This window comes from Lepus europaeus, chromosome 5 (genome assembly GCF_033115175.1).
Source record: "Lepus europaeus isolate LE1 chromosome 5, mLepTim1.pri, whole genome shotgun sequence".
NCBI lineage: Eukaryota > Metazoa > Chordata > Mammalia > Lagomorpha > Leporidae > Lepus > Lepus europaeus.
This window is the reverse complement of record NC_084831.1, coordinates 136,515,697-136,542,392: the sequence shown is the minus strand read 5'-3', so window position 1 is coordinate 136,542,392 and position 26,696 is coordinate 136,515,697. Positions and strand designations below refer to the sequence as shown.

Here is a 26,696-nt window from a genome sequence, read left to right as displayed (position 1 = left end):
CTCCTCTCTTTCTCTGTAAGTCTGCTTTTCAAATAAATAAAATAAATCTTAAAAAAAAAATCAGGGGTAAGCATTTCACACGGGGATTAGATGTTGCTGGGATGCTTGCATCCAATATCAGAGTGCCTGGGTTCAAGTCCTGGCTCTGCTTTCAGTTCCAGCTTCCTGCTTGTATCCTGGGAGGCAGTAGATGTTGGCTCAATTACTTAGGAGGCTTGGATTGAGTTCCTGGCTCCTGGCTCAGCCCTAGTCCATCCCTGGCTGTTGCAGGCATTTAGGGAGTAAACCAGCAGATGAAGATCTCACTCTGTCTCTGCCTTTTCAACAAAAATGAGAAATTGACTTCAGTTTCTTAATCTCAATGAGAATGCAACTGCTCAGCATCCTAATCCTTACTGTACAATGTTATCTTGTATGAATTTTCAAGGATACCTGAAAAAGTACATGGAAAAATAGAATTAAAATACAACTTTAGCTTCAGCCTCAGCAGATATATACTTTCTGTCTCTCTCAAATATTTTTTTTTTAAGAAATAAAGTTTATATTGGTGCAAAAATTTGAAGTTCACGCATAGTATTTCCACAATACATAATTTCCATGCTTTTGAAGACTACTCATATGTATGGAGTTCAAAATTTTTTGCAACAAAATAAAACAATTTTTAGTTCCATCTTCCAAGAACTTTTTGAAGGACCCAGGTCATAAGGCCAATTTTGATTCAGAACCATTTAGTGGTTCTGAACATATCATGTATGCCTTAGAACTAATGGCATGGTTACCTGCCTAGGCACTTCATGTGAACAAGGAACTCAGGGAAGAATTTAACAAACGAGATAAGGGAACGGCAGGATTTTCTGAGAATAATTTTATATGATGTCAAAGGTGGTAGAGGGGCTGGTGCTATGGAGCAGCAGGTTAACGTCCTGGCCTGAAGCGCTGGCATGCCAAATGGGCGCCAGTTCTAGTCCCGGCTGTTCCTTTTCCGATCCAGCTCTCTACTGTGGCCTGGGAAAGCAGTAGAAGACAGCCCAAGTCCTTGGGCCCCTGCACCCACGTGGGAGATCCAGAAGAAGCTCCTGGCTCTTGGCTTCAGATCGGTGCAGCTCCAGCTGTTGCAGCCATCTGGGGAGTGAACCATCGAATGCAAGACCTCACTCACTCTCTGCCTCTCCTCTCTCTGTGTAACTCTTTCAAATAAATAAAAAAATAAATCCTTAAAAAAAAAGGTGTTAGAAAAGGCAAACGAAGGAGGAAGAAAGAGAACTTCACTACAAAATGATTTCCTAAGGAGTTCATCAAACACCTAGGGATACTTCCTCAGTCTTACCCAGTAAGTACAAGGTTGCTACACAGTTGGTCTATCTGGATAAACAAAACAAAAAAATTCATAACAAAATAATAATAGAAAAACCAAAATTAAATATTCAAAACATGTTTTTGTCAATCTGTTTATTTCACTTAGGACATCCAGTGAACACTAATTAGGGCACTTAAAAGTCAACTCAATTAGGAACCTCTTTAGTCCTTCATCAATGATTTCAAGTGTTCTAGTTTCAAATACATCCCTTTCTTCTACAAACTTCTGAAACAGATGAACACCTCCACCTACACCAAAATAATGTGCTTTGCTGGCCAAAAGCACCTGTCCATTTTTTCCCAACAGTCTAAGGAATGTTTGGTGCAAAGTACTATAGTAATCTGGATTGTAAATGGTTTCTGAAGTGAGAATGAGGTCATATTTTACAAAGAGTTCCTCACTGCTCAGGACAAAGTTACAGAACTCAGACCACTCCCCAGAAAAGAACCGGCATTTGCATAGCTCTTCTGCTATTCTTGAATTCCTCCCTCTTTTCACATCTGGCTCTTTTACATCATTTTCTTCACCTTCCAAAGTGCAGTTAGCCACTACATTAGGTAAGGTTACTTCATCAATCACCATCGTATTATAATCTTGAAAATGAACTTCTTTGGCCCCTTTCTTGAATGCAGTTATACCCAGCAACCCTGATCCACAGCCAAGATCCAACACTTTTTTGCCAGCAAACTTTACTTGGGCCTTTGTGAAGTAAGCCAGGAGGTCATAGGTACATTCCCAGATTTTTAAGCCTCCTTCATAAACACCTGTAATCAGATCAGAGTGACAAGAAAAGCTCTTTGAAACTATGTTTTCTCCAGGGCAGCTCTCCTTCAACAAGGTGGTCTTCACTACTGACAGGCTGACATTCTGGAGACCTGGTACAGTGTCTATGACTTTATTTTTTAACACTTTCTTTACATCTGTGGGCATAACATGCTCTTTGGCAACTCTCAAGCAGCACTGCTTTTCATGTGGCTCCAAGAGCCTTGAACTGTCAGTCGCACTGCATAGGTTGTCTGTGTGTTGACAGGAAACTGCGTTCCCCACTGACTTAGGTTCCCACACTGGAGCTGGAGCCAAGTCCTTCTGTTTCTCCTTTTGACTTTTTGAGACTGACAACTCTTTTGAGGAACCCACAGTCACTGCTGCAACTCCAGGGGGTGTTAATTCATTTTCCAGATGGTCTTCTATAGCGAAATTAAATTGAAAGGTCATCTCTTATTAAAAACACAAAATCCTTAAATTCAAAGGAAGATTCTTCAACTTCTGGATAGAAAGTGGTGACACACAGAAACCTGCCTCAATTATTCATTTTACTTTTTTTTGTTAGTTTCTCTTTAGCTGCTTACACACTGTTCCAAATATTCAGAGATGTTTCCAGATGACTTTTGGAGATCGCTGCTCTCTATCAGTTTAGTTCTGGAAAAAAGGGAACGATAAAAGCAGAAAGTCACACCTCGCTAGACTGCAGCATTAAATCGCTTCCTCCCTGCCCCACAGCTGCCTTTTCTAAAAGCAAAAAAAAGCAGCTGTGTGTGGGAAGGGGCAGGAGCGTGGAAATCAGAGATTTGTAAAAACAAAAACATGCAAACCTTAAGGGTTCCAAAGTTGGAAAACAAACGCTGAAAACGAAAGAACAGCAGCAGTCCCAACGGCCAGAACAGGCATCAAGTCCGAGATTTTCAGACCGGACGGCCTCGCTCTCCGGCTGTCTTTCAACTGTCCTGTCTGTGCCCAAACGTACACTTCTGTCTGTTGCTGGGTCAAGTACCAGATGCTCAAGAGTGTATTTTGCTAAGTGAGCCGGCACAGGTGTGTGCGGCGCAAGGCGATTCACCCAAATTCCTTCATTACCAAACGTTTAGTCCGGACCAGCAACGCTGGGGGTAATTTCGGAGGAATTAATTTAACTGTACAACAGTTCCGAAACACGGGCACCGCACCAGCCGTCTGGGGAAGTAACTTTTTGGGAATCTTTACCCACGGTGCGAGACATTTGATTGATTTGCGCCGATCTGCACCGCAACTGAAGCATTTGGGGTCTTTATTTCCTTGATCGCACGGTTAAAAGGCTGAAGCCACCCTTTATGAGGGCTGGGGCTCAGCTCAAACCCCAGATGCGCCATCTCCATTCCCCACCGGGGCGAAGGCAGCGACCTGGGGCCTTCCGGCCCTCACCTCCCAGAAGCGCCCCCAACTCAGTGTACCGTTTACAGCATGCAGACCCGGGGACTCTCGCTGTCCGGCGTGAACTGGGCTCACCAGGCACAAAAATAAAACCCTCGTGTCGCATCGCGTCCTCCCGACGGAAACCGCAAACCAGCGAGTTGAGTCCTCCGGGGGCCTGAGAAGCCCGGCTTTCTGTCCAGCTACGAGGAACCCAGCCGGCTTCCTCTCTATGGTTCGGAGGGCGCGGGCGCTTCCTCTCTATGGTTCGGAGGGCGCGGGGGGCCCGCAAGGCCTGCCGGGACCGCGGCCGTTTCCGGTGCGGGCTGTGGCGGGCTCGGTTTGAAGCTCCGCCGTGGGGCGCAGCATGGCTCAGGAGCGTGCGGTCCCACCCGGCGCGCTCGCCCTGGACGAGTTAAGCGGCTGGCCGGAGGAACTATGCCGCCGGGAGCTGCCGTCCGTTCTGCCCCGGCTCCTCATATCCTTGCTTGTCATTCCCACGCCGCGAGAGGCGCGTTCGGGTCGCGAGTCCGTCCTCTGCCCCGTCGTACCCCTTCCCCCGCCGGGCTGTGTTGCCTTGCTGGGGCCTGAACCCCTGTTTTGGTGAGTGGGATGCATAGAGAGGTCCAGGAGAGTTGAGTGAGAACCGTGGGCATCGAGATCGCGGCCCTCTGGCTTGGGCTCTGGTAGGGCTCCAAGATGTGTTGTGAACTGGTTCTGGCGTTGTCTCCCATTTGCTTGCAACTAAATGTAAATGCTTTTGCATGTGAGCAGGGGGAGCTGCAAGGGCTCAGACCCGACCTGCACGGCCAGCCCTGGCTTTGTGAAGTACGGCGGGAGAGATGCTCTGAGCTTTTACCATCTGTCAGTTGGGTGATGAATTTGGATAACGCCGTCCTCAGGACTGTGCGAATTAAAGGACGCAGTTTCCCCTTTCGTCGCCTGCCCCGGACCCCTTTTCCTGTATTGCTGGTTAGGTAGACCCGCTCCATTTCTTGTTGGCGTCCACCTGTGGCCTTGAGCTGTTAAATGACTGTTGTCCAGCTGTAGACCATTCCTTAGTAGGTTCACGCCCTTGTAAATGTGACAGGAGTCCTAGGCCCTCATGGGAAAAGGTTTTTAGTTTTTGTTTTTGTCTTTGAGGTCACCGATGACATGAAATTACACTCATAAGAAAAATAAAATGATCGGGGCCTGCATCCCATATAGGTGCCGGTTCAAGACCCGGGTACTCCACTTCCAAACCGGCTCTCTGCTATGGCCTGGGAAAGCAGTAGAAGATGGCCCAAGTCCTTGGGCCCCTGCACCTGCATGGGAGACCTGAAGAAGCTCCATGCTCCTTGCTTCAGATGGGCGCAATTCCAGACGTTGTGGCCAATTGGGGAGTGAATCAGCAGATGGAAGACTCTCTCTCTGCCTCTCCTCTCTCTCTTTGTAACTGCCTTTCAAATAAATAAATTTTAAAAAGAAAAATATATAAAGTCTCGACACTGCACAATTTTCTTTTTTCTTTTTAAAGACATATTTGAAAGGCCGAGTTACAGATAGGCAGAGAGAGAGAGAGAGGTCTTACATCTGCTGGTTCACTCTTCAGATAGCCACAATGGCACCAACCCGAAGCCAGGAGCCAGGAGGCTCTTCTGGGTCTCCCACGTCGGTGCAGGGTCCCAAGGACTTGGGCCATCTTCTGCTTTCCCAGGCCATAGCAGAGAGCTGGACGGGAAGTGGAGCAGCCGGGACCTGAACTAGGGGCACATACGGGGATGCAGGCGCTACAGGTGGCAGCTTTACCCAGTATCCCACAGTGCAGGCCCTACAAATAATTTTCACAGCTAAAGCCCAAAGTAACTAAATATTACCTTCACATAGCAGCCATTCACTCAGATGCCAGAATCCCAGATGGCATCAAAGCCCTTTTTTTAAGTCATTGTGTAGATGTGGATTTGTCCTCAAGGAGTTGGACTTGGAAATGAAGAGCTATCCTACTCAAAAGCGTTTGTTTGTACATGTGCATCAGGCATGGTGTTGGGCTGTTAGGGAACAAAGATAAGGAACAAGGACTTCATTTCCCCTGAAGCTTACAGAAGGACTTCATTAAATTCAAAGGCAATATTTTCATCTCGTTTTGCATCTCAAGCTTAACATACTCAAAGGGACCTAACTTGTTTCTTACTCCGGTTTTCTTCATTTGAGTAAATAGTTTCACAAACCAAAGCCTTGAATCTTCTCTCATACCCAGTCCACAAATTCTGTTGTTTCTGGCTCTGAATTCTATCTTCAGTTGGTCCACTTATCTCCATCCCCATTGCTACCAATCTGGTTCAAAACTCCTATCGCCTGTACTGTTAATGGTTTGCTTGTTTCTGCTTGGGTCCTTCCGTAATTTGTCCTTCAAAAAAATTTTCAGTGAAAAACACTTCCTTTTTTTAAACCAACCCCGATGACTTGTCCAATTGGGGATAAAATCCAAACTTATATCCAAGGCTCCAATTGCTCTAAGCTTTGTCCTTCTCATACGTAGTAACTATACTCTCTCCATAAACACTTTGACATCAAGCTCTCCTGCCTCAGGATCTTGTGCTCAGGTTAGCTTTTTGTCCATCTCATTATTCAGGTCTTGGCTCCAATGTTACCTCCCCAGAGGGGCCTTTTCAGAAACCTTAGTCCACTACACTTTTACCACTACACTTAAGATTTATTTGAAAGGCAGTTAGAGTGCATACACTTCTGTATGCTGGTTCACTCCCTAGATGGCCACCACAATGGTCAGACGGAAGCCAGAGGCCAGGAACTCCATTTGGATGTCACAGTGGGTGTAGGGGCCCAGGCACTTGGTCCATCTTCCACTGCCTTCCCAGGCGCATTAGGAAGGAGCTGGATCAGAAGTGGAGCAGCCATGGCTCCAGCCAGTTTTCATATGGGATGCTGATATTGCAGGCAGTGGGTTAACCCACTACTTCAGAAAACCCGGCCCAGAAATTATCTTTATTTGCTTTGTTAATTTTCTACTTCTCACTGTACTATAAAGTTCATAAAGGTAGGAACTTGGTTTTGTTCACTGATTAATCTCAGCACTGAGAACAGTGCCTGGCAGATACTAAGCATTCAGGAAAGGGCTAACAATATTTAATGTTTTAAAAATGTTTGCAGTCTCAGTAGAAAGTATTTTTTTAAGTTTGGTAGTATTTGTCATTTTCAACAAATGCAAGTTTGTATTAAATCTGCAATCCATCTTCCAAACATAGTTATTTTCATATCTTTCATGTTACTTATTTTCTAGTCTTTCATGACTATATAAACAATACTAACTTTGGGATAGTGGAAATTTTTTGAGCTTTACCGAAGCTTTTCCTTAAGATAAATTCTATACTACTGAACTCACATGTGTTTACTATGATGACTCATTTTGGTTGCTACTGTAGTAACATGAGTATATACGCAAAATAAGTAAGGAACCAATTTGAGAAAGGAACCAATTTTTGTATCAGTGTAATAGAGTTAAGGGTATTTATTTTTCTTGTTGATGTATTCTTTAATGATCCTTATATTCTTTAATGATTCTTACTTTTTTTTTTTTTTTAAGATTTATTTGAAAGGCAGAGTTACAGAGAAAGGAGACAGAGATCCTCCATCTGCTGATTGACTTCCTAAATAGTCAAAACTGCAGGTATAGGCTAGGCTAGGCTTAAGTCAGGAGCCTAGAATTCCATACAGGTCTCCCACGTGGATGGCAGAGGCCTAAGCATTTGAGCCATCCTCTGCTGCCCTCCCTGGTGCATCAGCAGGGAGCTAGATCGCAAGCAGAGCAGCTGGGACTGGAACTAGCACTTCATATGGGATTCCAGTGTCTCAGGTGGCAGCTTAGCCTGCGGCACGACAGTGATGGCCCCAGTTGTTATGTTTATTTTGTAAAGTATTTCTAACAGTTATTCTCCATGCTGACAGTGATATAGTTTAGAATGTGATTACTGTTAACTTTTGTATTGAACATAAGATAATTTGGCACATATTTCTTAGCCCCTGCTATAAGTAGAATTTCAGCCTGATAAGGTTAAGATAGGTATGCAAGTAACATGGAAAGAAGAAAGTATTGAGTGACGTAAAGATGGGTACAAATAAAATACTGCTGAAATGCCATGGAGAAATTTGTTTCCTGTCATGTAAACCTGAAGTCGGTGGATTATTGGACCATTGCTTGTCACCTGTCAGGATTGCTTCATGACTGCACATGGTTTGAAGAGGCAAACTTATCCTTGAGCAGTTTTGAAAGTAGTTCCTCATTTTCACCATACTGCTTGTTTACCTGTTAAACATTGAATTTTTTCAAAGGAAAATTAAGCCCATAATTTGAGTCTAATTTCAATTTCTTAAAGATCTTTGCTTACATTTCAAGAAAGTGATTTTGTGAATTAATTCTTAGTAGTGAATATTCTGGTTTGATAGTGTCTTCCTTAATTATTTTACTCTATGTGTCAACATTCTGATAATTGGATTGAACATATTCGTAAGTAAAATTATTTTAATTGTATGATATACTTAAATGTCATTAAGGTCTAAGGCACTCATAACTCAATGAATATGACCTTGTAGTTTTGTATTTCCTTAAAATGTGATCATTTTCTATGTTATAAACTCTAACTTTTAGTTACTTGAAATAATCAAATTCCTTCCAATAACAGTGCCTAAAATTTGATATTCCAAATATGGATGAATAATAAAGAAGTGTTCTTTATTGTGGACGTATTAGTTGTTCAAATGTAGACCTATTGGAAACAAAATTTGTTGTCCTTCATAACTTTCAGACTTTGTTCACTGTCATTTAAGAAAAACTTACAGAAAAAAAGTTACAGAAAATTGCATATTTTGAGTTAGTGTATTCTATTTACATTTTGCTTTGTGGACTATTTGCTTATAATTTTGAATATGTTGTCTGTTGGGGTCTCATTTTCTTAGGTAACAGTTTTTAAAATTTGAATATAAAAGTTCATTTTACAAAATTTGAAAACTGAAATGGTTAAGGATTTGATGAAAATGGTTTTATCTTATTTCAATACGGTCCTGCTGGCCCATCATCCTTTGTGTATATATAAGTTTCTATACATTCAAATGAGGATTATGTTCTTTTGGAAACTTTTTATATGTATATTGTGAACGTCTTTTTCATGCTTTAAAAGAGTTTTAATGATAGCTGATTCTATTCAATAGATGTATCCACATCCATTTTACTGGTCCTCAGTTGCTGGAATTTTAGGTTTGTTCCAGTTGTTTTTGGTTTTTTCTTAATTCACTGTTTGTTTTGATTTTTTGTTTGTTTATTTGAACCCAGGCACTCTGGGATGCATGCATTTTTTTTTTTTTAAAGATTTATTTTTATTTATTTGAAAGAGTTATAGAGAGAGGTCTTCCATCCGCTGGTTCACTCCTCAGATGGCCACAATGTCCGGAGCTGTGCCGATCCAAAGCCAGGACCGTGGAGCTTCTTCCAGGTCACCCACGTGGGTGCAGGGGCCCAAGGACTTGGGCCATCTTCCACTGCTATCCCAGGCCATAGCAGAGAGCTGGATTGGAAGAGGAGCAGCCGGGGCTAGAACTAATGCCCATATGGGATGCTGGTGCATCAGGCCAGGGCTTTAACCCGCTTTGCCACAGTGTCAGCCCCAGATGCCTGCATCTTAACCAGTGTCTTGAATGATAGGCCAAATGCCCAGTGCCTGTTCCCCCTTTTTTTATTTGCTATTGTAGATATTGATATTTTTTGCTGTCTATACTTAATAGTCATAGCAACTATGTATCCTTAGTTTTTCTGTATACATATGGCATTTTGACACTATACAAAGCTTTAGATTGTTAGCACTTGACATAGTCTCACATTGGGTAAAGGATAATGAATTTATTCACTGATGTGATTTATTATTTTTATAGACTATGTTACTGTTTTCCTTCATAGAAATTTTGAAAGTCATTGTAAAAATGTTTTTGCCTCATGTGGACCACCTGACATTGGAACAGACTTTTTTTTCGCAAGTATTACCAAAGGTATAGTATTATTATTGTCTTATTCTAGATGTTATAAGGTTACTAAAATCTAGTTTGTTTTAGGTAAATTATTCTTAATTGTGGCTCTGTTTTTCTAATATGCCAAAATACTTGAAATATGAGTATTAAAGAATAGATCTCATGAGAATGCTATTTGTTAGTGTGATCATTATGTGATTCATATTTTATGTATTCTCCACTAATTGAGTTTAAATTATGGTTAATTTTATGTATTCTTGTATTTAAAGCTAATCAGTGATTATCCAAATTACTTTTACTCACAGTCACTTGAATATCCTCTGTCTGAAAAACTTCTTAGAATTATTTCTTCTTGGGGCCAGCACTGTGGCACAGCAGGTTAAAGCCCTAGCTTGAAGCGCCAGCATCCCATATGGGCGCCGGTTCTAGTCCTGGCTGCTCCTCTTCTGATCCAGCTCTTTGCTATGGCCTGAGATAGCAGTAGAAGATGGCCCAAGTCCTTGGGCCCCTGCACCCACACGGCAGACCCAGAAGAAGCTCCTGGCTTCTGGCTTTGGATCGGTGCAGCTCAGGCCGTTGTAGGCCAACTGGGGAGTGGACCAGCAGATAGAAGACCTCCCTCTGTAACTCTGTCTCTCAAATAAAGAAAATAAATCTTTAAAAAAAAAAAAAAGAATTATTTCTTCTTTTTTTTTCCCCACAGAAACCTTTTATTTAAGGAATATAAATTTCATAAATACAACTTTAGGAATGTGGTGATTCTTCCCACACTCACGCTCTCACCCATCTTCCTCCTCCTTCTATTCTCATTCTTATGTTTTACTAAGATCTGTTTTCTTTGTACACTGTACTAAGCAGAGTTCAACAAATTGTATGGAAAAAAATTGTTCCTCAACCGTCGAGACAAGGGCTGTTGAAAGTTATTGCTTCTCAAAGTGTCTATTTCACTTCTACAGATTGTCTTTTAGGTGCTCTATTAGTTGTTATCACAGGTCAGGCAGAATATATGGTATTTTTTGCTTTGGGACTTTTTAAAAAATTTTTAAAAGATTTTTATGTATTTATTTGACAGGTAGAGTTACAGACAGTGTGAGAGAGAGAGAGAGAGAGAGAGAGAGAAAGGTCTTCCTTCCGTTGGTTCACCCCCCCAAATGGCTGCCACGGCCAGCATGCTGCGCTGATCCAAAGCCAGGAGCCAGGTGATTCCTCCTGGTCTCCCATGTGGGTACAGGGACCAAGCACTTGGGCCATCCTCCACTGCCTTCCTGGGCCACAGCAGAGAGCTGGACTGGAAGAGGAGCAACCAGGACAGAATCCGGAGCCCCAATCGGGACTAGAACCTGGGGTGCCGGCGCCACAGGCAGAGGATTAGCCAAGCGAGCTGCAGTGCCGGCCTGGATTTCCTCTTTTGAAAAATGTTCAAGTCCTTTGCCCATTTCTTCATTGGGTTGTTTGTTTTATTCTTGTTGAGTTTCTTTATCTCTTTATATATGGTGGTTATTAGTCCTTTATCAGTTGCATAGTTTGCAAATAATTTCTCCCATTCTGTCAGTTACCTCTTCACTTTGCTGTTTCTTTTTACTTTTTAAAGATTTATTTATTTATTTGAAAGGCAGAATTACAGAGAGGCAGAGAAAGAAAGACAGATCTTCCACCCACTGCTTCACTCCCCAAATGGCTGCAATGGCCAGAGCTTGACTGATCCGAAGCCATGAGCCAAGGGCTTCCTCCGGGTCTCCTACATGGGTGCAGGGGCCCAAGGACTTGGATCATCCTCTGCTGCTTTCCCAGGCCATAGCAGAGAGCTGGATCAGAAGTGCAGCAGGCAGGATTCAAACTGGTACCCATAAGGGATGCCAGCGCAGCAGGCAGTGGCTTTACCCACTGCGCCACAGCGCCAGCCCCTCTGAGTGTTTCTTTTGTAGTGCAGAAGCTTTTCAATTTGATGTTATCCCATTTGTTAATTTTGGCTTTGATATACTCTGCCTCTGATGTATTTTCCAAGAACTCTTTGCCTGTGCCAATGTCTGGCAGGGTTTCCCCGTTGTTCACTAATAATTTGATGGTATCGGGTCATAGATTTAGGTGTTTGATCCATTTTGAGTGGATTTTTGTGTAAGGCCTAAGGTAGGGGTCTTCCTTCACACTTCAACATGTGGAGATCCCAGCACCATTTGTTAAAGAGAATGTCCTTGCTCCAGGATTTATTTTACTCCTTTGTCAAAGATAAGTAGGTTGTAGATGCCTGGTGTGAACATGATCCTACAGCATTGACCCTCAACTGGGAATCAGGGAGCTTGCAGCATGTGGAACCACCCACAGTGACTGCCTAAAGTTCCAGCCACACCCTGTACCCTCCCACACAGCCACAGTGTTTTCATAGCCCCAGCACAGTTGTGAGCTCCTAGCCTCCTGTCGATTCTCCCAGCCTAACTCAGGCGTCTCCTCTTGGCTGGTTGCTGGGGTCAGCTGTTATGTATTTTGAAAATGAGGCCGGTGCCGTGGCTTAACAGGCTAATCCTCCACCTTGCGGTGCCGGCACACCGGGTTCTAGTCCCGGTTGGGGCGCCGGATTCTATCCCGGTTGCCCCTCTTCCAGGCCAGCTGTCTGCTATGGCCCGAGAAGGCAGTGGAGGATGGCCCAAGTCCTTGGGCCCTGCACCCACATGGGAGACCAGGAGAAGCACCTGGCTCCTGGCTTCGGATCAGCGAGATGCGCCGGCCGCAGCGGCCATTGGAGGGTGAACCAACGGCAAAAAGGAAGACCTTTCTCTCTGTTTCTCTCTCTCTCACTATCCACTCTGCCTGTCAAAAAAAAAAAAAAAAAAAAAAAGAAAGAAAATAAGAAAGAAAATGATGCTGCCATCTCTCAGCTGGTTACAGGATGCCAGTGCTTGGTGATTAGGGAGAGAGAAACATGCCCCCCCCCCCCCCCTTTCCTCTAGATTGACAGGTACACTGTCTCATAAGGCTCCAAGCCAGACTCACACCAGGCTCTTCCTGCAGCTTTATCACTAGTGGCTTGGGCTGCTGCAGTCTGGTCTCACCTCACTCCAAAGCTGGTGCTGAGGCTCTCGGCTGCTGGGGTCCTGAGTTGTACACATCCACACCCTCCTTGTGGATCCACAGTGTCCCTCAAATTTGCATGGAGTTTTCTGTGCCATTTTCTCCCTGACTTCCCTGAGATGGCACTTTCTCCATTTTTTTTTTTTTAACTATCTTCTCCTAGACTAGAGTAGAAGCTCTCTCCCTATTCTGCCATCTTCCTTGTCTCTAGAATTTGTTATTCATGCAATGTTAAATTGTTTTTGAATGATCTGAGTGTTAAAAATCTTAGGGTGGCTAATTTACCACAAGCAAAATCTTAGTTGTCAGGACACATGTTGTACCTCTCATCTAGAAAAACAAGAGTGGGTTAGAAGATAAGTGAATAGTGAGTAAGTGATTTTAGGATAAATTCATTACCACTACCAAAAATGTGAGTGTTGATTGGTCAGTAGGAAGTCAGTATTTGTGGTGGAAAGAGTATTTACATTTGTCACATACCTTATAAATGAACTTTGAGTGATTTTTTTCATTGATGTTTCTAAACAGATTCATACCACAGAAATGGGAAATAAATCAATTTCTGTCTGAAGCTTTTTGAAAAAAGTATTACATTGCAGAAATACCTTTTGGGTTTTCTTTTTTAATTAGGTTCAATAAGTGTATTTGTTAAGTTAAATAATATCCCATCCAATTTTATTTTCATTTTATTCGAAAGGCAGAAAGAGACAGACACATACAAAGAGATCCCATTTGCTGGTTCACTTCTCAATGTCTGCAACAGCTGGGGCTGGGCCATGCTGAAGCCAGGAGCCTGGAACTCCATCTGGGTCCTTGAAGTGGGTGGCAGACACTCAAGTAACTTCAGCCATTGTCTGCTTCCTCCCAGGATGCACATTAGCAGGAAGCTGGACCAGAGGCAAGAGAGTTGGGACACAAACTAGGCCTTTTTTTTTTTTTTTTTTTTTTTTTTAATACTTACTTATTTGAGAGAGAGATAGAGAGTAACAGACAGAGGGAGAAACAGAAAGGTCTTCCATCCTCTGGTTCACTCCCCAGATGGCTACAACGGGCAGAGCAGGGCCGATCTGAAGCCAGGAGCCAGGAGCTTCTTCCAGGTTTCTCACGTGGGTGCAGGGTCCCAAACACTTGGTCCATCTTTTACTGCATTCCAGGCCATAAGCAGAGAGCTGGATTGGAAGAAGAGCAGCCAGGACTTGAACCTGCACTCATATGGGATGCCAGCAGTGCAGACGGAAGCTTAGCCTACTGTGCTACAGCGCTGGTCCTCAAACCAGGCATTTTGTTTTTGATATGAGATGTGGGTATCCCAAGAGGGGACATAAGCCACTGAGCCAAACTCTGCCCCTATCCAATTTTTTTTTTTCTTTTTGAAGACATGTCTTTGCATCTCTATTCTTATTTATAACCTGATTCGTTTTCACAGACTGTAAAATTATTTGATGAGATGATGTATGCCTTAACCAGTCAAGCCAAAGAATTATCAAGCCAAAATTTGGAAATCCAGACCACTCTAAGGAATATTTTAGAGGTAAATAAAATGTATTAGAAATTAAGAGAGGGGGAGCTTGGAGTATGAGTACTTTAATATTGACATTGGTTAGCTCTGTATCCTTTATGTAATTGCCTAATGGTGAAATTAAATATTTAGAACTAAAGATATGAATACAGAAACATAAATTCTGAATTTTTATACAATTTCTGAATTTTTATACAATTTAATACAACTTGAATAAGACAGCTTACAATAAGACAGATCATCAACTTCAATTTCAAAGCATATGTGTAGAACAGCTACTGTGTGCCTACTAAGGGACCTACTAAGATTCCAGGTAATTAGTAGCCAGTTCAATATTTGTAGTTCTGATAGACTGAATTTCACTACTGTGTTGCTAGCACCCAGCATACTGTCTGATACCTTTTTAGTATGTGCGCACACACACATACACAAACAAATTTTGAATGAAACTTCTTTCCTTATTTCCAGATAATGGTACAAGTCTTAGGAGCTCTTACAGGATGTGTTCAGCATGTTTGTGCCTCACAGGAATCCATCATTTTAGAAAATATTCATAGTCTCCCCTTCTCAGTCCTCCATGTAATCAAAAGTACATTTGTACATTGTAAGGTGAGTAATGGGTCTAAGTATACTTCAAGTAGCCTAGAATTAATGAACAAAGGGGCTGAGTATACATAAGATTATTGGAATGGACTTCTCCATAGAACAAGGGCATATCTTAAATAATTGTTTTAAGTAACGTGCTTATAAGGAAGTCACAAAAGTGTCCTTTTGAATATTTTTTTTGTTTTATCCTTTTTCTGCTATATAAAGAAAAAAGTGTTAAGGATTTATGTTGAGTCATAGAGATCCTGAAATCGTTCTGTCAGTGATTGATGAATAAATGATGACAAAGTGCTGGGACCTCTTATTATAAAGGGAAGTTATTTAGTCCATCTCTTATTCCTGAAGAAACATTAAGGCACAAAAGCTGGCCTGGGGCAGGCATTGAGGCGCAGGAGGTTAAACCACTCCTTGGGATGGCCTTATCCTGTATTGTGGTGCCTGGTTTGAATCCCACCTCTTTCTCATCTACTTTCCTGCACAGACGTATCCTGGAAGGAGCAGGTGATGGCCCAAGTGCTTGGGTCCCTGTCACTGCAGACGGAGTCCCCGTTTCCCTCTCCTTTTCTATCACTCTTTCAAGTAAATCTTTTTTTTTTTTAAAGGGCCTAGAATTTGTGGGGCATAGGCAGTTTTGATACTAGTTAATTGATACTTCTCTGCTGATAAAATGTGAAAATGTCACACATTTGACCTTTTTGTATTTGCCAGATCATGAAAGCCAGAAATCATATTTTACATATCTTACATCTCTCCAAGAACACTATATATAATGAATATTTATGAAACATTTGTTGAATGAATATGTGGCTTAGTCCAAAGCAGTAAATTTATAGTCTCTGATGGTAAGAGGTAGGAATTTGACACTTGAGCTTTTTCTGATTTCTTTTTTCTCTCATTTGTGTTTATTTTTGATCAGAATAGTGAATCTGTATATTCCGGGCGTTTGCACCTAGTCTCAGACCTTCTGCAAGCTCTTTTCAAGGAGGCCTATTCTCTTCAGAAGCAGCTGATGGAACTTCTGGACATGGTTCACGTGGATCCTTCAGTGGATCAGAATGACGATATTTTGAGTATGGTAGTAGGTGAGTGAAGAGAACTTACCGCTTCCTATGGGATGTACGTGACTGTAAGTCATGTATCAGTTACTGAACCCAATGTTGTTTCTAGTGATCCATAACATCTTACTCATTATATGTATAAAAACAAGTTAAATATTACTGGATACATTTTTAATCTTTTAAATTTTATTTTTAAGGATTTATTTATTTTACTTAAAAGGCTGTTACAGAGAGAGAGAGAGAGAATGAGAATCTTCTGTGCTTGTTCACTCCTCAGATGGCTGCAACAGCTTGGACTAGGCCAAGCCAGAGCCAAGAGCCAGGAATTCCATCTAGGTCTTCTATGTAGGTACAAGGGTCTAAGTACTTGGGCCACCTTGCACTGCTTTCCCAGGCACATTAGCAGGGAGCTGCATCAGCAGTGGCGCAATTGAGACTCCAACCGGCACCCTTAGGGGATGCTGGCATTACAGGCAGTTGCTTAACCCACTGTACCGTGCTGCTGGCCTCAATCTTTTAAATTTTAGAATTTGTAAAATTGATTCTTGGTGCCTTAGTATAGATTTGCATATTACTAATAAATTCATTGGGTAGTTCCCCATGATGATTAACAGAGATTAACTCTGAAGTCCATATTCTGATAGTAGCTTTTCAGATGTTTTTAACCGTAATTTCTGGCAAGAAATGCAATTTACATCCCTTCCCAGGATATATACAAGGGTACTTCAGGAAATTCATGGCAAAATAAAATTTAAAGAAATTTATTTTGTTACAAAAAATCGAAATTATGCATAATGTTTTCATTATGTGTGTTTCCATGAACTTTTTGAATATCCCTCATGTAAATACATGTGTATGTATATAGCCCAAACCCATTTATTTATTATAATGGTACAATACCCATTTTACATGTGATGCATTCTGTATTGTTGTATTTTTAACGAATGGCTGGTTGTAACCAGCTTTATTCATTTAATCATTCACTAATGGATTATGACCCAGAGTTTGAAAAACAATAATGTATAAAAGCAAAGATTACTTTCAGAACTTCGAAATCAAAAGAGTAGGTTGGTTTTTACAGTATATTAAGTATCTTTTGCTCTATAACTACTCCAAAATCTGTTGTCTTAAAAGCAACATTTTAATTATTCATGACTCGTGAGTCTAGTTTAGACTGGGCTCAGCAGAGATAACTTTCTGTGTATATCATGGTACGGTTAGTTTGTAGTCATTAACTTCACTTTTCATCTGGCTGTTGGCAGAGGCAAAACTGCTGATAAAATAATTTATCACCTTGCAGACTAACCTGAGCTCAGTCACCTTATGGTGGACCCAGTGTTTCCATGATCAGTGAGAGAAGGCAAGTTATCTAAATGCAAACACTTTTAATTGCTTGCCTCACTTTTATTATTTTTTTGCTTGGCCAAAGCAAGCCATGAGGCAAAGCCCAGAGTCAAGAGGAATAAACACAGAAAGGACAGTTAGTATGACCAGTTTTACAAATGATCTGCTATGGGCAAAGTAAAATACTGGGTGTAAACACTAAATACTGTGTAAATTTGCTTTAATTCTCTGTTGGGTTTTCTTTCCTTAGCAGTTTATTTTTTCATTTTGAATTAAAATGGGGTCTGTAAAATATTTTGGTTATAATAAACCTTTGATCCCACTGTATAATTTTAGTTCTCTTTAGGTCATAGGAGAGGTGTACACATCAAGTTGAGTTGATAAAAACCTTAAATCAAAAATGTAACATTTTTAATAATTGTTTTGACACAGTTATTTTCAAATTGCATCACCTATCTTAATATGTTGAAATGTTCAATAGATACTTTTAAATACAGGAGAGGGGCAAGTGTTTGGTGCAGTAGCTATGACTCTGGGACTCCTTTTAAATATAGGAGGGGGCAGTGTTTGGTGCACTAGCTACGACACTGGGACTCCTTTTAAATATAGGAGGGGGCAGTGTTTGGTGCACTAGCTACGACACTGGGACTCCTTTTAAATATAGGAGGGGGCAGTGTTTGGTGCACTAGCTACGACACTGGGACTCCTTTTAAATATAGGAGGGGGCAGTGTTTGGTGCACTAGCTACGACACTGGGACTCCTGTGTTCTATATCAGAGTGTCTGGGTTTGTGTCCAGGCTCTGCTCTGAGTTCCAGCTTTCTGCTGATGCACATCCTAGGAAGCAGTAAATGATAAGGCTTAAGTACTCAGGTCCCAGGTAGAAGATCCAGATCGAATTCTTAGCTCTTGACTTTGACCTGGCCCCAACCCTGGCTGCTGCAGGATTTGGAGAATGAACCAACTGATTCAAGATCTCTTCCTTTCTCTTTCTGCCTTCCAAATAAAATGAAAATAAGTATATAAAATATAGGAGGACTTACTGAATGTGACATTTGAATGTCCTCAGAGTTCTGTTATCTTTCTTTGTAGTTATTCATTCATTATTGGATATCTGCTCTGTTATTTCCAGTATGGATCATGCATTTCATGCCAACACTTGGAAGTTTATAATTAAGTAAGTTACTTAATTATTCGTAAGATTTCTTAGATTGCATTTAAAGACTTTTGTGTAGATATGTTTGATGTTCACTGACTGGTAATCCAGATAATTGTAGATCCAAAGCTAAATTGCCTAAAAAAATTCTTCCTAGTTAGCTAGTAATTCTGAAATAATGGGCTAGGCACCACACTAGATCTCAACCATTTGCCTGCTGCCATTCTATCCTAGTTCTAGACTTAGGTAGCTTAATAACTATAATTAGTGCTGATTCTGTATTACATATGTTTGAATTACTCTGTATTACATATGTTTGATTTGTTCAAGTTTAATTCCACTTGTAAAGTAATTTTAACTCTCTGAAATTCGGCCATTGTGAGGGGTTCCTAGGGAGAGTGCTATAACATTCTTCAGATTCTTAGAGGTGGGAGGAGATACAGTTGAAATGTAAAAATGGTTAAGAACTTCTACTTTGTCCACATGCATAAAACATTAAAGGTCACTGTAATACTTCCAGGTCTTAGGTGCTGTTCTTGCATCACCAGTCACTCAGTTGCCAATAAGCAATCGTGCAGTGGCTGAGAGTATCCTATACTGTGTGTGCTTGAATCCTTCTGAAGTTTATTTACTGCTGAACTGTTGGATAACTGATTCATTTCTCTGAGTCTTATTTTTAATCAGCTGAAAATAAAAGTACTAATAATAGAACTATCTTGATAGTATTATTGTGAAGTGCTTAGAATTAGGCATGGCACCAGTGAGAGCTTAATGAATAGTCACATCATACTCATCATTAAGAATCTTCCATTCTTTTTTGGGACTGGAGTTTTGCGCTGCCTTGACCCACCAGGTTGTGTCTGTGTCTATTCTCCTGCCTCTTGGGGCAATTTAATCTTGTTCATGGAAAATTATGTACTGTTAAACTTTTTTTAATAATAAAACTTACCCAAAAAGTCTTTCTGCTGCTTAAAATCTGCCCATTTTACCAAGTGTAATGATCTGTTCCTCTCTGGACCCTGCCTCATTCCCCAGCTCTTCTCGTACTGCTCTCATACTATTGTTCAGATTGACCAAGTCTTCCTGTCTCTGGGCCTTTCCACTCTGCCTGGGGTGCTGCTGTCTCTTATTGTGCACCTTGCTAACTCCTGCTTATCTTTCATTTCTCGGCTTATGTCTTAGATCTTAATGATAGCATTCCTTGCTGTTCTTACCCTGAGAATAAGTTAGATTAGATCTTTGAATAGCACTTAAGCTCTTCCATTTGTAAGATTTATCACAACTATAATTAATTAATTGTTCTTACAATGCTTTAATGTGCTAGACCACAGGATCCATGGAGACAGGACAGCGATTATGTCTATTTGATTTATTTATTTATCCCCAGGTTTTAGTGTTTCTGGCACATAGAGTTCAGTTAATATTTTATGCATAGAAATAAAAACAACTTACTTAAATAAAACCGCATCAGAAGTAAAATTGATACATCTTAATTATAACACATCTGATATATATAACACATCATGATTTTTTAATGTCCTTTAAAGTAGATTTTTTACAGTCCTAAATTGCTTTATGTGGTGATTGTATTTTTTTCTTTTTATTCATTTAGGCAGAGCCTTAAACACCAGTCGGTTTTAAAGAGCCAGTTGAAACACAAAGATATAATTACCAGCTTGTGTGACGACATTCTTTTCTCCTTCCATTCTTGCTTACAGTTAGCTGAGCAGATGACACAAGCAGATACACAGGTAAAATATGGTCTGATGGTAGTTCTTAATTTCTTTGGTAGTTGCTGTAGTCTCATTTGAATATATACATCAGTCTGAATATATGCATCAGTCTACCTAAAAAAAGTACATTTATTTCACTGTTTTTAATCTGTGAGATTATTTACAGCCCATTATTACTTTTTTCCCAGAACACCGCATTGGACTTTCATCATCTCTGGGGTGTACCAGCCGTTCCTATATATACTAACTAGTTGCTGCAGGCATTCTCAATTCTCAGATCTTTTCATTCTTTTCTGTCCTAGGACAGAATTCTAATTCCTTTGTCCTATATTTATTTAGGGTATTCTTGATGTAGCCACAGTTTCTATCTTTTCTTTACCAATTCATTACAGTCTTGAGTGCTACAAGTGCCAGGTGTGTGCCTTTTAAAATTGTTATATTATTGGATTGATTTGTGAAATTGTGTATTAAGGATATGTAGTATGATAATTGGAGATTATGGTTCTTTTCTGATAATAATGCTATACATGGTTCTTTGTTCTCAGACATACCCAATAATTTTATTTAATTCATAATAGCCCTAAAATATAGGATTTTTTTAAAAAGATTTATTTATTTATTTGAAAGGCAGAATTACAGAGAGGCAGAGACAGAGAAAGATATTCCATCTGCTGGTTCACTCCCCAAGTGGCCACAACTGCCGGAGCTGGGCTGATCTGATACCAAAAGCCAGGAGCTTCTTTGGGTGAAGGGGCAAGCACTTGGGCCATCTTCCACTGCTTTCCCAGGTACTTTAGCAGGGAGCTGGATCGGAAGTAGAGCAGCCAGGATGCAAACTGGCACAGGTATGGGATGTCTGCACTATAAGCTGGGACTTCACCCACTATGCCACAGCGCCAGCTCTGTAACATATAAGATTAACAGTATCTAGGACCTAACAGTTATGTAATGATATTTCAGAATGTTTATGGAAAATGGAATTATATGTATGAGCTTATTTTGGTACCAAATTTTTTTGAATGCAAAAAATTTATTTTTCCTAATATGTGGAAAATGCCTGTTGTGAAAAAACTATACATGCATGGAATTTGAATTTTTTTGGCACCAAAAGAAACTTGTCTTTTAATTCCATTTTTCATGAACTTTAAAAATACCTTCATATAATTGGAAGATGAATTGAATCTTTCTTCCTAGAATAGCTGTTTTTTTTTTTAATTAATTTATTTTGACAGGCAGAGTGGATAGTGAGAGAGAGAGACAGAGAGAAAGGTCTTCCTTTTTGCCGTTGGTTCACCCTCCAATGGCCGCTGTGGCCGGCGCATCTTGCTGATCCGAAGCCAAGAGCCAGGTGCTTCTCCTGGTCTCCCATGCAGGTGCAGGGCCCAAGCACTTGGGCCATCCTCCACTGCCTTCTCGGGCCATAGCAGAGAGCTGGCCTGGAAGAGGGGCAACCGGGATAGAATCCGGCACCCCAACCGGGACTAGAACCCGGTGTGCCGGCGCCGCAAGGTGGAGGATTAGCCTGTTAAGCCACGGCACCGGCCATAGAATAGCTGTTTTATTACACAGTTCCTCTGCTGTAGACCAACAAATTGATTCAGGGAATTCCTTTATATGTGTGCTTCCTGTAGCTATGGTGGTGGAGGAGGTATAGGGATTCATCCAAATCCTAAAACCAATAAAAGTTCATGGAGCAGGGATGATTTGGAAGGACAACAGACGTTATAGGAAGGGTAGAAATTTGAAACTGGATTCTGAAGGTAGTAAGAAGAAAGTAAGGAGTAGCTTTAGGAACAGGTTCACCTTGTTCTTGTTTCTCCCTCTCTTTTTTTTCTTTTTCTCTTGCCTATATTTATCCTTTGTTTTTCCTTTGTTTCATCCTCACTCCTTCATGTTACCTTTTCTGATTCTCACCTAGCTGAAAGGAAGAGTTATTTAGTTGGGAAAGTTGTTCCCTTCTCCACCTTTATTCTGTACAAACATATCTTCAACTTTCTCCTTTTCCAGTTTCTTTCTTATTGTGATACCACAGACTCCCCAGCTAGTCCTTGGAGAATAAGATTAGACAGAGAGGCCAATGTTGTGTTGTAGCTGGGTAAGCTGCCTCCTGCAGGCACGGTTCAAGTACTGGCTATTGCACTTCTGATCCAGCTCCCTGCTAATATGCCTGGGAAAGCAGTGGAAGATGGCCCAAGTACTTAGGCCCTGGATACCCACTTGAGGGAACTGGAGGGAGCTCCTAGCTCCTGGCTTCAGCCTGGCCCAGCTCTGACATTTTGGCCATTTGGAGAGTGACCAGCAGATGGTAGAGCTGTCTGTCCCTCTCTCTGTAACTCTGACTTTCAAGTAAATAAAAAGAGAGAGACAGACAGACAGACAGACAGACTGAGAATGAGAATTCCTGACCTGGAGTGAGATGTAGAAAGCCCAAGCAAAGGTGTGGAATATAGATTCAGGAAAGAGTCAGGGGATTTCCTAGCCATGGTGGCCATTTGTACCTAAAATATATTTGGGGGGGGGGGGGGAGGGGGTGCTGTTAATGCAGTAGGTTAATCCTCTGCCTGTGGCACTGGAATCCCATATGGCCGCCAGTTTGAGTCCCCACTGCTCCTCTTCCAATCCAGCGCTCTCCTATGGCCTGGGAAAGCAGTAGAAGATGGCCCAAGCAGCTGCACCTGTGTTGAAGACCTGGAAGGAGTTCCTGGCTCCTGGCTTCAGATCAGCCCGGCCCAGCCATTGCAGCCATTTGGGGAGTGAACCAGTGGATGGAACACCTTTCTCTCTGACTCTTCCTCTCACTGTCCATAACTCTACTTCTCAAATAAATAAAATCTTCCCTCCCTCCCCCCCATATATATAAGGGAGCCAGCATTGTGGCACAGTGGGTTAAGCCCCACTTGCAGTACCTGTCAGAGTGCCGATTTGAGTCCTGGATGCTCTGCCTTTGATCCAGTTTCCTGCTAATGTGCTTGGTAAGGCAGTGGATGATGGCCTAAGTACTTGATCCCCTGCCTCTTAAGTTTTAGACCCAGACTGAATTCTGGTCTTCTGACTTTGGTTTCCAGTCATTAGGGGTGTAAACCAGTAGATATAAGATGCTCACTCTCTGTCTCTCTCTACCTTTCAAATAAACAAATCTTTACCAAAAATAGCATGTTAATATAGTTTATGTAAACTGCTTGTATATGAAAATCAGAATTTACTTGGCAAATTCTAATTTTCCAAGCAAATTCTCATGTTTACCTAACATTTATGCAAATTTATGACTGATAATATGTGACTACCTGTACTCACTGTTGCCTGAAATAGAGCTCTCAGATGGGCTGCATACTTTTTCCATTCTTAACTAAATTATGATTAGCAACACCATCTGCTCTTGATTACTCATCTACTGATATTAATTTAGAAGTTAAAACTTTTAAAAGTGTTTTGGCCAGCACCGTGGCTCAATAGGCTAATCCTCCACCTGCAGCGCCGGCACACTGGGCTCTAGTCCAGGTCAGGGTGCCGGGTTCTGTCCCGGTTGCCCCTCTTCCAGGCCAGCTCTCTGCTGTGGCCCAGGAGTGCAGTGGAGGATGGCCCAAATGCTTGGGTCCTGCACCTGCATGGGAGACCTGGAGAAGCACCTGGCTCCTGGCTTCAGCTCAGCGTAGTGCGCTGGCCGCAGTGGCCACTGAGGAGTGAACCAATGGCAAAGGAAGACCTTTCTCTCTGTCTCTCTCTCTCTCTCACTGTCCACTCTGCCTGTCCAAAAAAAAAAAAAAAAAAAGTGTTTCAAGCAGTTTTTATCTTGTGTTCTTAATCTATTTGGGCTGCTATAACAAAATACTGAGTAATTTATAAATAATAGGAATTTCTTTCTCATGGTTCTAGAGGCTGGGAAGTCCCAGATCAAGGTGCCAGTTGGATCACTGTATAGTGAAGACTTGCTCTCTGCTTCAAAAATGGCACCTTCTTGCCATGTCCTTAGGACAGGAAGGGCAAGGCATCTCCTAAGGATGTGTATCAGGTGGAGGTTCTCAGGTTTAAAATGCCTCACCTTTTAATTATGTCACCTTAGATATTAGGTTCCATTGTATAAATTTTGGAGGAATACCATCATTTAGAACATAACACCTTGCTTCCAGAAATGTCCAAATACAACCAGCGGATTTAATTAGTAGTATGGTATTCGTGAGCATATGAATGGATCAATCTCTGGGGTTACCATAACAAATTACCATAAACAAATTACCATAAACTGGTGGCTTAAAAGAAGAGAAATTTAATCTTTCACAGTTCTATAGGCAGGAAGTCTGGAATTTGTCAACAGGGCAGTTTTCTTATGTGGTTGTAGATACTCTATCTCATGCCTTTTTCCTAGTTTCTGGTGTCACTGGCAATCCTTGGCGTTCGTCAGTTTGCAGCTACATAACTCCAGTCTGCCTCCATATCACAATGTATTCTTTCTGTGTGTCTTCACATTGTCTTTTTATAAGAACACCAGTCACATTGGAAACGGGACATAGTTTATTTCAGTATGACCATATCTTAGCTAATGTGTACCACGAACATATCTCCAAATTAAAGCCATATTCTGAAGTATTGAGGATTACAACTTAAACATATTTTGGGGGGAGGGGACACAGTTCACCCCATAAGAACTTCAAACATTGGTATTTATTCTTTGAGAAGTCTTCAGAAAGAGACTGTTAGACTTGACAACACAGTATTTTTTAGCCACTATTGATACAGTTTCTGTAATTATGTGGGAATTTATTTGTAGGACCCATAGATACAGTTTCTACTGTAATTCCTGCCTTTGTTTATGTAATACTGGTAGAAATTTGTTTTTCAGAAAATAAGCATGTACCATTACATTGTTCCCTTGCTTAGCTTTATTGTGTGCTACATTTAGAATTGTTCAGTGACTTAATTGTTTAAAGAAAGAAGAATGGGAAAATGGGCTTTCTTGGAAGCAAACAGTTGCGTGAATTGAGATAAGACTGTTGCTGATTTGTTTTATTTACTTGATTTTTTTTTTTTTTTTTTTTTTTGACAGGCAGAGTGGACAGTGAGAGAGAGAGAGACAGAGAGAAAGGTCTTCCTTTTGCCATTGGTTCACCCTCCAATGGCCGCCGCAGCTGGCACGCTGCGGTCGGCGCACCGTGCTGATCCGAAGGAAGGAGCCAGGTGCTCATCCTGGTCTCCATGGGGTGCAGGGCCCAAGCACTTGGGCCATCCTCCACTGCCTTCCCGGGCCACAGCAGAGAGCTGGCCTGGAAGAGGGGCAACCAGGACAGAATCCGGTGCCCCGACTGGGACTAGAGCCCAGTGTGCCGGCGCCGCAAGGCGGAGGATTAACTATTGAGCCGTGGCGCCGGCCAACTTGATTTTTGAAAACATCAAAATAAGAGCTCTCTAGATTTGATTAGTGGTATACTATTTAGTAGTGAAGTGAAACTAGAATGTTCAGCCAAATATTGTATAATTTCTCCTTGAGTGAGTGAAGAAGAAATTTAAGCAAATTGATAGTAACTTATGTGTGGTTCAGTCACTCATGTAGCCAGAATTTCAGAATGTTTTCTTGTGTGGCAGAAATGTACTGGATACGAAGTCACGTTCTCTGCCCTCAACAACTCCTGAGAGAATTTATTTCTGGAGACAAATAAGCAGGCAATTATAGAATACTGTGATCTCGAGAGGACTGGGGAGTTGGCTCATGGGAGTGCAAGTGGGTAACCAGTCATGAAGTCAGGGCACATTTCTTATGGTGATCTGAGATCTCTGCTGAACAAGTGTTATGAAGTGAGCATAGATTCATCTTCACTCTCCTTCTAAACTTGCATGGCAGTATATAAGAAGAGTTCATGATGATGAAAGAAAATTAAATTTTCTAATATTCTATTTCTCCTAAAGAAAATTGACTTTTCTTTTAAAATTTATTGATTTGAAAGGCAGAGTTTCAGAGAGGCAGAGGCAGAGGGAAAGAGAGAGAGAGATGCCATCTGCTGGTTCACTCCCCAGATGGCCCATTGGCCAGAGCTGAGCCAATCCAAAGCCAGGAGTCAGGAGCTTCTTTTGGGTCTCCCATGCAGGTGCAGGGGCCCAAGGACTTGGGCCATGTTTTACTGCTTTTCCGGGCCATAGCAGAGAGCTGGATGAGAAGTGGAGCAGCTGGGACTCGAACCGGTGCCCATATGGGATGCTGGCACTGTATCCATCAGGTGGTGGCTTTACCTGCTACGCCATAGAGTTGGCCCTGGGAAAATTGACTTTTTTCAGATATTTATAATAAAGGTTAATATTCCATTAGTTGATTATCTGATTCTGTTATAATTGGGTTTAGTTAAGATTTTCCTGTGTTGTTGGGAATCAGCCATAGTCAGTAATCGGTTAGCATTAAAGCTGAGATATGCTATTGTATGAAAGTAATTCTGAAAATTAAAGACAGTAATTTATTTGAGTTAATTTTCTGGCACTAATTTAAAGTTCTTTGGATTGTACTGTGTAGTGTACTTATGGTGACATGACAACCAATATTTATTGAACTGAATTGCCTAAGTATCAGACACTGTGTAAAACTTAAAATAATCTTAGTATTAGTCATTTTTGTTTATATTGTCTTTAATTCATAGAATGATGTTTTTTATAGTTTGCTAACTGGTCTTTTATGAAAATATTGTCTCATTTACAGG

At 41.3% G+C, this 26,696-nt stretch overlaps 3 protein-coding genes across 7 annotated transcripts in view; 1 reads left to right on the top strand and 2 right to left on the bottom strand.

Moving 5' to 3' along the window:
- Positions 1-1,432: 1,432 nt before the first annotated feature.
- METTL18 (methyltransferase 18, RPL3 N3(tau)-histidine) lies at positions 1,433-3,771 on the bottom strand. Of its 3 annotated transcripts, none has more exons than XM_062192751.1 (2): positions 3,565-3,771; positions 1,433-2,776 (listed from the first exon to the last, which is right to left on the bottom strand). In XM_062192751.1, the coding sequence occupies exon 2, from the start codon at positions 2,570-2,572 to the stop codon at positions 1,478-1,480; it is 1,095 nt and encodes a 364-aa protein (XP_062048735.1). In that variant the 5' UTR covers positions 2,573-2,776; positions 3,565-3,771; the 3' UTR covers positions 1,433-1,477. The 3 variants fall into 3 exon arrangements, with proteins under 3 accessions (XP_062048735.1, XP_062048736.1, XP_062048737.1); XM_062192752.1 differs by having other exon boundaries at positions 3,583-3,771; XM_062192753.1 differs by lacking the exon at positions 3,565-3,771 and adding an exon at positions 2,950-3,529.
- A 70-nt stretch (positions 3,772-3,841) lies between these two features.
- FIRRM (FIGNL1 interacting regulator of recombination and mitosis) overlaps positions 3,842-26,696 on the top strand; it is a 61,004-nt gene continuing 38,149 nt past the window's right edge. Inside the window, exons 1-8 of one of the 3 annotated variants that reach the window (XR_009865971.1) lie at positions 3,842-4,001; positions 7,988-8,027; positions 9,471-9,559; positions 14,031-14,135; positions 14,592-14,732; positions 15,646-15,811; positions 18,223-18,307; positions 19,899-20,037. Coding sequence is in view for 2 of the 3 variants with exons in the window: in XM_062192743.1 (XP_062048727.1) it covers positions 3,891-4,001; positions 7,988-8,027; positions 9,471-9,559; positions 14,031-14,135; positions 14,592-14,732; positions 15,646-15,811; positions 18,223-18,307; positions 19,899-20,037 (876 nt within the window). In the remaining variant the exon portion in view is untranslated. The remainder of the gene's footprint in view (positions 4,002-7,987; positions 8,028-9,470; positions 9,560-14,030; positions 14,136-14,591; positions 14,733-15,645; positions 15,812-18,222; positions 18,308-19,898; positions 20,038-26,696) is intronic. The other 2 variants (XM_062192743.1, XM_062192744.1) reach the window with 2 other exon arrangements.
- The window catches only part of SCYL3 (SCY1 like pseudokinase 3), an 84,592-nt gene continuing 77,927 nt past the window's right edge, over positions 20,032-26,696 (bottom strand). Inside the window, exon 13 of the mRNA XM_062192750.1 lies at positions 20,032-20,133. Coding sequence (XP_062048734.1) covers positions 20,125-20,133 — 9 coding nt within the window. The 3' untranslated portion in view covers positions 20,032-20,124. The remainder of the gene's footprint in view (positions 20,134-26,696) is intronic.